Source organism: Rhipicephalus sanguineus, chromosome 6 (genome assembly GCF_013339695.2).
Source record: "Rhipicephalus sanguineus isolate Rsan-2018 chromosome 6, BIME_Rsan_1.4, whole genome shotgun sequence".
In the NCBI taxonomy this organism is placed as follows: Eukaryota; Metazoa; Arthropoda; class Arachnida; order Ixodida; family Ixodidae; genus Rhipicephalus; species Rhipicephalus sanguineus.
Genome location: NC_051181.1, coordinates 18,276,674 through 18,288,288, shown reverse-complemented (window position 1 = coordinate 18,288,288; position 11,615 = coordinate 18,276,674). Strand labels below are relative to the sequence as shown.

The 11,615-nt window shown below is 43.9% G+C and overlaps 1 protein-coding gene across 1 annotated transcript in view; it reads left to right on the top strand.

Annotated features, from left to right (window-relative positions):
• Window positions 1–1,119: 1,119 nt before the first annotated feature.
• LOC119395633 (5-methylcytosine rRNA methyltransferase NSUN4) overlaps window positions 1,120–11,615 on the top strand; it is a 202,966-nt gene continuing 192,470 nt past the window's right edge. The window contains exons 1-2 of the mRNA XM_037662616.1: window positions 1,120–1,237; window positions 3,369–3,643. Of these exons, the coding sequence (XP_037518544.1) occupies window positions 1,139–1,237; window positions 3,369–3,643 (374 nt within the window). The 5' untranslated portion in view covers window positions 1,120–1,138. The remainder of the gene's footprint in view (window positions 1,238–3,368; window positions 3,644–11,615) is intronic.

Below are 11,615 nucleotides of genomic sequence, written 5' to 3'. Positions count from 1 at the left end.
AATAATGAGCAATTCATGAAAGCCGGGATAGAAATGCCTCAGTTTTCCTGAAAATCTTCACAGTAATGCTTTAAAGAGAATAAGAGTGCACGAAAGTTTCAAAAGTATTTTAATAAATGATTAAATTATACGCAACATTCGGCGCTTAAGTGCGAATTACGTCATGTGAGCCGAGGACAGAATCGATATGTTAAGGCCATTCTAGATCTCAGGTGGTCGCGGCCGTTTGGAATTATATCCGTGAAAATACGGCGTCGCTATATAGGCCTCTCCCAGGAGTACGCTCGTGATCACAAAATGCTTGCTGCTGTACAGTTTTCGTCGCCGTTATTTTACACATACACACACTGCTGCTATCCGAGTGCACGCTTCATATATCAGTTACAGACAGTTTGCTGAATAATGTGAACGAAGTGGTGCGACACCTTGAGCAGCAGAATTGCAGGGACTTTAGCGGTATACCTTTCTTATACCAGCGAAGGCTTCGTGCAGTTCGATGTATTTATCATCCAACGCTGGACAGCTTCTGCGCGCTCCGGGCATCTGTGGTGGGGCTATGCGTAGTACGTACCTTCTTTGTATATAAACGCTTATGCATGCATGTTATTCACTGGTATACATGCTAAAACGCTACTCACGTGTCCTTTATTTTGTGTAAACATCGATGCAGTCGCAATAAAATAATTTATTGCAGCAAGTTTGTGTGATCAGCGTTGTCATTTCGCTCAGCCTGTATGCGGCAGCACTACCCTACTAAAGTTGCTAAAGTAGGTATGTAAGATACTTGTGAGTACCTAATGAGTAAGTGACTGCTGTGTACATTATGGATACGAGAGAAATTCAGGGAGGGTGGAGAGGGGGCTGCCCGAGCGAGCGGGGTCAACGGCGACGCAGAAGCAGACGACGATGGCATCGTCTGCTATGCGGAACGCCAGGCGCCATATCAAACCGCCCTTGTGCGTTTGAAACATATTTCATTTATACACAGCTATAAAATCTACAAACAATATTCGTAGTTCTTAAAACTAAATTGCATGTGAAAGATGCTAAAATCTTTTTCTGTTGAGAGCAAGATAACATTTTTAATTGTTTTTGCAACTACCGTTAGGCTCCAGACGGCGCTACCATCGTGTACGCAATGGATCCTCGCACATGTGCGCTAGTCAGGGCGACTGCTCGCGTTTTCGTACATTTGCGTCGTTTCCCCGACAGCGGCCGGCGTCATTATGGCAGCAAGGTATGGCTCGCCGCTTCGCAGCCTTAGCACACTCTATTTGTAGAATAAAAGAGAGCTCAACTAGTTCGTCGGTATTCGTGTCTGGGCATGCAAACACGCGTACACAAGAGACAAGTCGGGGCAGCACAACCGCGGACTAACAACTCACACAGAACCAGGCCAAATGATATCTGCATTTTGGCTACTTGTCGAAGTGTTTTGGGGGAGCATCCCATACATTTCGTAGTATATTCCAACTGTTCATGTGATGGGACCGACTAGTTCTGTACCCAAGTGCGCCGGGTGCTTGTGCTCGATCAGTACAGAAGCTCTTCTACACTTGTGTATGGAGTCTCTGGCTCAGCAGCTTCTGTCAGGTCTGCCAGCATTGTGGTTAATTGTGCCAATGTCACCCAAACGTATCGTCACTTTTTCTTCTTTTGTGGGAACGTTGGGAGCCTCATCAACTTGCCATGGCAAAAGGAAGCCCTGTAAGGGAGCTTTGTGTACACTCGCGATTCTATTCCTCTTGTCTTGTGTCGAGTTACTCTTTGAACTGTGGAGGAAGCAGCTGCTATTTATTCGGTTGCTAGAAGCGGATGGCTGGCACCTAATCCTGAGCATGGGCAGCAGGAGCTGGAAAGAGATGACCACTGGGTTTCAAAGAAGGGGAGTTGTTCACACAGAGCAAGCTAACGTATGCGCACAACCAGAGATGCACAAGCAGACAGTCTGACACCGTAACGAAGCCAGAGCCAATGAGGGCTCAATTAACGGAGCAAATTAGATGCCGATAATGGCCTGCCACTATATTCATTTCTTAGGTGGGACAGTAGTTTAATACATGCAAGGATTAGCACTGCTTGTTTGTGGCAGCCGCAACATATTGCTGGTTACTGGCAAACAAATTTGTATTTGGTACGAAAAGCACTCTAAGGGTACTTTTGAACAGTTCACAAGTCATGGCATAGCTACCGCAGCTCAAGTTCAATACAACCAAATTCAATAAACATTTAAGCCAAGGAAATCATAGGAGACATTATTTGTTGTTCTTTTAATTGTAGCGTAATAATGACAAATGTTTTGAAAAGAACTTAAGTGGACGAAAAAGCTCCATTTCTGTCAGTGGGATCCAAACCCACAACCTCCAGATTAGGCATGTGATGCTCTGCCAATTGAGCTGGGACGAAAGGCACTTCCTCGTCCACTTCGTTGGTGTGCGTGTAATGCCTGAGAGTTAGCTAGTGCCGCTGATAGCCAAGGCGGAAAGTGTGGAAGACACTTTCACCAGAGGTCGTCACGGGGCACATGATCCCTGCACTCTGTGGCAGTTGACCAATCAACCCTCGCATGCTACCTAAAGGCATTAGGTCTGCCGGGACGAGACCCTCACTATGGAAGGACGAAAGAAGGGGAAAAAATTCCCATTTTTTTCATTCTTAACTCAAGTTGGGTGTGACGGTTGCTGCAGCTTCTGCAAAAGTTTGTGCTGAAAGTTCGTCTTCGACAGAATCAAAAGTTAGTTCCATTATGCTGTCGAACGTACTGAAATGTAAGGAGCCTCTGTTAGACTCTGCTGGCATCAAGTGCTCGTTTTCAGTCTGCAAGTTTATTCCGACTCCAAGACATTGACGTGTTAGTGCTATCGAGATTTGCGGGCCTACTGTGAAAACTGCTTCTTTTCCTATGCGGTTTTGTTGCTCAAATCCATGAAGCACAGGCTTTAGGTTATCTCATGAGGCGTTAATAACTTTCCTGGCGTATTTGTATTTTTGCTGCCTGCCCCTAATTGTTGTGCTATTATAAGCACGAAGGTTTATCTATTAAATGTTTATTGCCCGTCTCATTGCATCACTACAAATATTTTGCAAGAGTGGCTTAAATGGAAATGTTAATACACTGCAGAGCACTATGATGGTCTGCGTAAGATAGTTTCCATGGGGCTTCGTGCTACAAACAGGTGGTTGTCTATTTTCTCTTTCTTAACCCTTCCGCAGAACTGATTTGCAAGCTCTAAAACTAAAGTGACTCAATTCTCTTGCTGTGGCTTCACTAAACTGAGCAGATTGGGGCCTATTTTGAGGCTTTGAATGCTGAAAAGTTCAGTCTCGTCTGTTCTGTAATGCTGTCAGCCTGTGTGTAACACTTGCAGGCGAGGCCCCAATGCGAGACCTTGGGCACGTACCGTGCATTGCGTCACTTTGACGAATTCTATGCGGGTGTGTTTGGGGATGCGTGGCCCTCAGTGCGCCTGGCGCTGCTGTGCCCCAACAAGCCGTGCGCCCTTCCCAATACCCTGGCACCCAATGTCGAGGACGTGGAAAAGCAGTTGCACTCGCTTGGTGCTCTAAGCCTGCGCAACCTGTGTGAACGCCGTGTGGCTGTGGCTGCTTCCACCAGGGATGATGACGCTGAACCTGCTACCAGGTGAGGCTTTACGATTCTTCCAACTAGGGTGCCTCGATGCCAGCACCGCTGCTTCCATGGTGAAGACACTTTTTGACCCACTCCGCACCGCCGTTTCTTCATGGGGAGCCTTATTGGTTCTGAGGTGTCAGGCGTAGTGCTGTGGCTAGTGCGGGGATGCCACTGCAAACGCGCTGGTTTTTAAGTTATTAGATCAGTTCTTTGACTGCTACGACAGGCTGCTGTGTGCCACTGTGTACTGGTAAACATGCAAAAAGCCAACAGATGTCTGACTTTCCTCGTAACTGCGAGCGACTAAAAAAAATGGGAGGCGCAAGTGAAACACATCGAAGATATGCCAGATTAGTTGTTGACGTGTGGCCTATGAGAGTGCATTTTTGATCGTGCTGTTGAACAAATTCACGTTCAAATTAAATACCTGTCTTGCTGTAGCTGCATAGCATAATCATTGTGTGAAGGTGCCATTACCAAGAAGCTGTAAAGGGCACAGGGTAGGCCCTATACCTCCCATGTGTTTTAAGGCAGCTTTCATTAAGCCCTATGTTCTCTGAATCTACCATATGTAAAGTGTTCGGGATTGTTTCATTTTATTCGTGGGTGTCTCTTCTTTCAATGGAGCTAAAATTACAATTGTATTTCGATTGCTGACATTTTTGCAATTCTTTAGCAAGGTAAGTAATTTTTGTCATTATACTTTGAACAAAGCTGCCAAAAAAATGAAAATATTCCGCATACATACACCACTCTAGTTCAGTAGTTTCATATTGATGTTTGGTTTAGTCTGGTAAAAACATCAGCTTTCTGTTTTTTTCAAGTTGTGTTCATAATGGGGCAAATGTAACAAAAAAAAATTGATTTCGAGATATTAAAAGTTAAAGAGGAAAAATTAGTTTATTTCATGTTTTGTTCAAAAACAAGTTGTTCTGTACAATTTAATTATAGCAACCTGCCATATAGTCACCACATGAATCAGCTTTTCACTTTTCTTGTTTTTTTGGTTCCCTGGCTTGTTTTGTCATATCTTCTGTCTCTCTATTGGCCAAATACTGTCGATGGCGGTCGATCTCACCCAGCCATATCATAGTGTTGCGCCTCGATGATATCATCCTTGAGAATGTTTATTCGGGGCATGCAGGCATTTTTAAAAGCTAGAACGCTTTCAAAGGTGGCAGCTCTGAGGGTTTCCATTCCAAGGAACACGATCCATTGTGTTCTCTATGAGGGCCGCGGTTCCTCCGCATTCTGTGCAGACACAATTACTCGCAGTCACGGTTTGTAGAAGCTCCACATCAATCAGTGTGTAGCCACGTCACTGTAGGTGCCTCTTCATCCTTGTGGCAACACTGAATGAGGACCAAGCTTACTTGCTGAAGTGCTTCCGGTCTCGTTTCTGTTAGTAGCTGAAGCGTGTCGATTTACAATCATTCTGCACTATCTAAACAGTTTCTTTGATTTGTCAACATGAGCATATCTTTTGCCGCCTTAATAAAATCAATAAAGGCGCATCTAAACAAAAAATAAATGCACAGAACTGCGTCTCCATGCACGTCTCACACACACAAAGCAAGTGGACTCGGTAAATGCCACGTGTATCCACAACCACTGCACCATGTGCCTTTAAGTAGTAGAAATAGTTTTTTAAAAACCTGCTAAGCTCAGAGGAACTACCAGTTTTGATTTTTAAAAGATGAACTTGAGGCAGAAGCTCAGGTTGTGCATGCTCTGAGAAAAGGGGGCTTGGCTGCTCGTCAGTTGTTCTCGAGAACCTGGTCCTCTTGGCTCAATCAAAACGCGGAAAAAAAAAAAAACAATTTTCGATTTTTAAAAATATTTTACCCTACCCTGTCTCCTTAACCCTTTGACATGCTATGTACACAATTGTGTACACTGCTTGTTTTTGCTATTTGTATTAACTAGGGGCTAAGGAAGAGTGAGATACAGTAAAACCTCGTTAATTCGAACTCGGTTATTTCGAAATCCCGCATAATTCGAAGGGTTTCTCTGGTCCCGTATTTCGCAATGTAAATCTGAGTGGGTAATTTGAAGCGGCAGTCAACGCCAGCCCGGTTAATTCGAAAACTTTGGGCACCATGTGCCAATTCCCGATACCGACTTCGCTGCAAATTCGCGGAAGCGACGGCCCTTAGGAGCCACAGGGCAATGCAGTGTAGCAATATTAATGGGTGACAGTTGAAGCAACCCAGCCTCGCTGCTGCTAGTGCAAAAAAAAAAGAAAACATGGTCTCGTGGTCAGCTAAAAACGTGCCTGCGGAAAAGAAGACGTGCTTCACTGCAACACAGCGGTGACACGCGGGCAGCATGTCGCATGCTTCTCGCAACGTCAGCACGTCATGATTTACCCATTCTTTTTGGGAAAAGAAAAGATAAAGGACGGTCTGACGGAATTCATGATGTATGCGAACCTCCGATTGGCGGTTGCTTTGGCAATTTCCACACTTGCACTGCCGGCGGAGTTCTTGCCTGTAACGCCTACTTCGAAAACTCAGTGAAAACTTCAGTGATCATGTTTTCCAGCCAAAACACATTGGGAATTCCGTCACACTGGCCATTATCATATTCTTTATTTGCCAAGGTCAAAATGGGAGCCGACATATGGATACACGGGATAGGTTTGAAACAGGAGAAAGTGCCTCAGAGCAGGCTGGCCGACGTTTCGATAGGTGGGCCTATCTTTGTCAAAGGCGCCTTGTCATCCCTGGTGTGTTAGTTTTAAAGGGTTAGTGTTGACGTCATATCCAGCGGTGGCGCTGTTGGTAATTTCTGCTTGGAAAGAAAAAACTCGGAAGCGGCAGAGAGTAGCTCTTGCCACATTATTTCAAGAATGTTTGCAACGGCGATGGGGGCTCTGATCTCACAGGTAAAAGGAGCTGGAAAAAAAAGCAGAGAGGAAAAGCGGGGGGGGGGGGGGTTTGGCGGTCTAACAAAGCTGGAGCCACCAAAGGCACTACGAAGAAAAAAGGGGGGAGCTTGAAGAAAACAGGAAAGGCGCAGCGGCAGCAGGGCGGTGAGTCTAGCCATCACAAAAGGCCGCAGAAGATGATGGGGAGGACAACTACAGTCCGGGAAAGTGGGAAGGATGTGTTTAAATGTCCACATGTCGACTTTAAGTGATATTGTGGGGGGTGTCTGAAAGGAATAGCTGAAGTCATTGGCAGACATATGCACCACGTGTCATCGAAAGCCTCAGAAGTTGGGCCGCCATCCAGTAAAAAAAAAGGAAAAAAAAGGACAAAATGAAAAAAGTGGAAAGGAAAAGAGGGGAGTTGGCGGGGGGGGGGGCAATCGGAATATGGCGCGGAGAACGTGCTGGGTAGGCGAGCGCTGTGACATTGCGGGGCAGGGGCGGTCGTAGAAGGGCGGAAAGGGAAAAGGAAACCGTGGTTCAAAGGTTCTAGAAAAAGAAAATCACTTAAGAATGACATATGTATATATACTATATCTACCTTTATATACACAGATATATATAGTAAGATTGAAATATTTTTCAAAAAGCACATTGGTAGTGTATTATGGAGGCTAGTAGGGATTTTATGTTGCGAATAAAATATTGTTCAAAACATTGATAGTGTATTAGGGGGGCTAGTATGGATTTTAAGTTGCAAATAGAATATTGTCAAGGTTATTTGAAGGCTGAGCGTACTTTACGTCTCCTAATATTAGAGAAATCATGCTATGGCTTTTAGTGATTCCAAATTGCCACGTGCTACATTTATTCCTGATGGGTATAGGGATTGAGATTTGTGTATCAAATACGATTCCATGTATTTCCTCTCACGTGGTGTCCGGAAATTTGTTTGTAGAATGTAAAGTTTGGCTTGATCGAACTTGTGGTCTTCTCGATTGAAGTGGCTAGCTACTGCTTTTGGTAAATTGTGCTTTGTGTCAGCGCGGTGGCCGTTCAGTCTTGCATGAATTGGTTGTCCAGTTTCGCCTATGTATTGTTTTTTACAGGTGGTACATTCAATGCAGTAGATAAGGTTGTTTGAGGTGCAAGTGAAGTTCGATGTGACCTTGTGAATGTAATCCGATGCTGTGCTTTTTACGCTGGTGGCCGGCTGTATATGTTTGCATGTAGAGCATCTGGTCCGCCCACAGGGACCAGATGTTGGTGTAGTTCTTGTTGCGAGTTTTGCATGAACAAGCATGTCTTTAAAATTGGCGTTGCGTCTGTAGGCGACCTTAGGTGGTTCGAGGAAGATTTTTTTAAGTTTCTGGTTGTTTGTTAGAATTGGATAGTATTTTGTGAGGATGTTGTTTATGTTCGGAAGCGCGTTTGAAAATTTTGTAGTGAGAAGAGGCGTTGTTGTTGTGGTTTTAGGGCGTGGTTTGAGTGTCTCAGTGCGGTCTAGTTTTAGTGCGTCCGTGTAAGCCTTATGAAGGAACGCGTTTGGATGGCTTCTGTTTGCGAGTGTTTCCTTTAGGGTAGTAAGTCTGTTTACGTAATCCTCATCTTCTACGCATATTCGACATAACCTTGCCGCCCGGCTCCTGAAAATGCCCTGTTTACAATGTTTCGGGTGATGGCTAGTGTAATCTAGGTATTGTTGCTTGTCAAATGGTTTTTTATACAGCGTTGTCTTTAATATGCCATTCTCAAGATATATGGTTGTGTCCAGAAAGTTGATGCACTCAGCTGAGGTCTCGGACGTGAACTTTATTGTTGGATGAAAGGAGTTTAGGAATGATGTAAATTTAGCTAGATTGTCCCTGCCATGACCCCAAAATATAAGTATGTCATCAATGTACCGAAGGTATGTGTGGGGTTTGTCTGCGCAGCGAGCCAGGAAGTCTGTTTCCAGCGTCCCATGAATATGTTTGCATAAGTGGGTGCGAGTGGGGTGCCCATGCTTGTTCCTTGTATTTGAAGGTAGTAATTTTCTTCAAATTCAAAATAGTTGTGTGATAGTACTAGTTCGAGTAATGATAAATATACTTCAGTAGAATGTTGTACCTTCTGTTGATTTAAGGTTTGCTTTATTGAAGTTAGGCCCTCTGGGATCGGAATATTCATGTATAAAGCGGTAACGTCTAGTGTCACGAGAATGGCGTTTTGTGGTAGTGTGCCTTTGCGATTAATCTCTTCTATTATTCGCAGTAGGTGTGGGGTATCTTGTACAAATGACGGGAATGTCTTCGGAATGTCCCCGAGAAAGTGGTTAAGGAATTCGGAGAGGCTCTCGGTTGGGGTGTTGTTGTTTGATACTATTGGGCGCCCTGGAATATTGTCAGTGTATAATTCGGTGGATGGTACTTTGTGAATTTTTGGGAGGAGGTAAAACCGCCCTGGCTGTTTTGTTGTTTGGTTTCAGAAAGTTGAATTCTGATGGAGTTATTCATTCATCAGCAAGGAGGGATCTAAGTGTGTTCGTAATTGTGAGTGTGTATTGTTCTGTTGGATCGTTGTCTAGTTTGCGGTAGTGTTCTGGGTTATTGAGTTGTCTGTAAGCCTCATGCTTGTACTTCTGTATTGGCCAAATGACTATGGTTCCTCGCTTATCGGCTTCCTTGATGACAATGTCTTCGCGTGACTTGAGGTTAGAAATGATGCGGCTCTCCGAATAAGTTATGTTCCTAGGCTTCTTAGATGATTTCGATCTATTAATGATTTCTGTAGTGATAGCTTTAAGATAAAAGTCGAGTTCAATTGCCTGTTCTGGTTCGGGAGTCCAAGTAGACTGAGCCCTGAACGTTGCAGTACCTGTATCTGCCCCATCGTTATCTGCAAAAAAGTGTCTAATGCGCATTCTTCGTGAAAATTCTGTGAGATCTCTGTGAAGTTCGAATTCGTCTCTTGTGTTGTTGGTTGGACAAAAGTTTAGGCCCTTGCTAAGGACCCTTGTTTCCTCTAGACTTAATGATCTTGAAATGTCTACGACATTGGACTGCTCCATTTGTGTGATGTCAGCTGTGTTTGGTATTTCTCTGCTTATTTGTCAGTTGTTGGCGGGACTAGGGTGGTTGTTCGGGAGGGTGTTCCTTGATTCGAAATCATTTTCTTATTCTGCTTTTGCCTCAATTTTTTTATTCTGTTTTTCTTTATATTGTTCTAGGTCTCTTTTTTTCTTCGGTTGTTAGAATTATGTTCTGGAGTTTTTGGGAAAATTCTTCAATTTGTTCTATGCAGTGGCTCTTGAGTATATTTAAGAGAGAAAATGAAGCGTTGTCTAGTGCTGTTTGCCAGTTATCTTGATATTGGGTGGAGAGATTACCTAAAGCGGGTGTCGCTTTCAGTTTTAGTCCTTTGGGAATTGTGTTGTTCTTTATACAGTGCTTGTACGTGTTGAGGTGGCAGGTGTAGTTGGTGAGTTTTTGGGTTAGTTTTCTAGCTTGTAAAAATACAATGCAGAATGGGCGAATGGTCGCATCATGACGCGCTGAGGCTGCAAGGAACAGGTGACATGCTGCCCGTGTGTCACCACTGTGCTGCAGTGAAGCACACCTTTTCCGCAGGCACGCATTTCAGCTGACCACGAGACTTCTTTTCTTTTCCTTTTTTTTGCGCTGATAGCAGCGAGGCCTGCCGTTTTCCCGAGTTCGCGGCAAAAATGGGACCAGGTATTGCTGGAAAACAACCCTTGGAGCCACAAACTAGAAGGTCAAACAATCACCTCTGATTACTTTCAGTAATTCAAAGTTCCTTGCATCCCACTTTTTGTATGTTTCGTTAATTCGAAAACGCGCTTAATTCGAAAGTTTTTCACAGTGCCAGTGACTTTGAATTAACGAGATTTTACTGTATATTGAGCTTTGGATGTATTGAACTTCCTGCATAATAAGTTTGCCTTCATTTAACTTCATTATGCATTGTACTGTCGCATATGATCACTTTGCTGACGGCACTACCACGTTCGACGAGTCGTTCGACGTGCTGCTTCCTGCTAGCCATGTGACAAGTATAATTTTTCTTTGCTCAAACTGGACATAACCAAAAATGAACTTGCACTATATTTCTAGCCTCAGATTTCATTCTATTTATGCCAAAACATAGCATCAGTGACTTCAGGATAAATAGATATTTAATTGCAACTTAATTAGGATTAGTTGCATAACACACATAAATGAACATATTATGACATTATTTTTGCTGCAATAGAATATTGAGTGTCTTGAAACAACGTTGTATCGATTTGACACATATACAGACAGTTCTTCATAGGTGGCATCTGAAAGGGTTAAAGAGCTTTTTGTTTGGCCATGCGGAGTGAACAGAAACTCGGCCCAGCTTGCCTCTCACTACTTAAGCCAATTTAAGCGTAGATAAGCCTAGTTGCGACATGTTAATCATATCTCAGGCAAACTAAGCTTAGTCAAGCCAATCAATACTAATCGATACCAATCAGTACTGATCAATGCTAATCGATACCAATTAAGCTGCCAGATTAAGCTGAGTTGAGCTTAAAGAAAGCCTAGTTAAGCAAGTATATCCCGGCCTAATTAGGCTTGGACAAACCAATATATGTATATGTGCAAGCCCTAGCGTTTAAAGAAATAAACTGAGCCGAATTTCCGATCATTTTACTAAAAGCATTCCATCGCTGCATGCCAGGCAGTGCCAGTGAACGGGAATGTTTGAACCAGAATGGGGCCCTCAAAAGCAGCGGCTCCACCCTGTAGCGGAGGAGGCGCACACATCGAGTCACCCTACTTCCAACTCCTCCACTGCTCTCTTTTTCGCTCCATGGCAGCCATTTTGAGTGACCATCACTTGGCCAGTGGACGTGCGGATGCCCGCTCGACACTTTGGTTCAAATCTACCCTCTCCTCTTTCTCTGTTTTTTTTTTTTACTAATTTCCTCGTTATGATCACTTCCCGCAATTGACTTTTTTCGCTGTTAATCCTCGAAGTGACATGCCCAGTGTCTGCCAGTGCACAACCGGACTTTGCTGCCTCCTAGGTAACTTGCAAAACTGCATCAGCCAGTCAGAAGTTGGCTGAATTGAAATTTTGTAC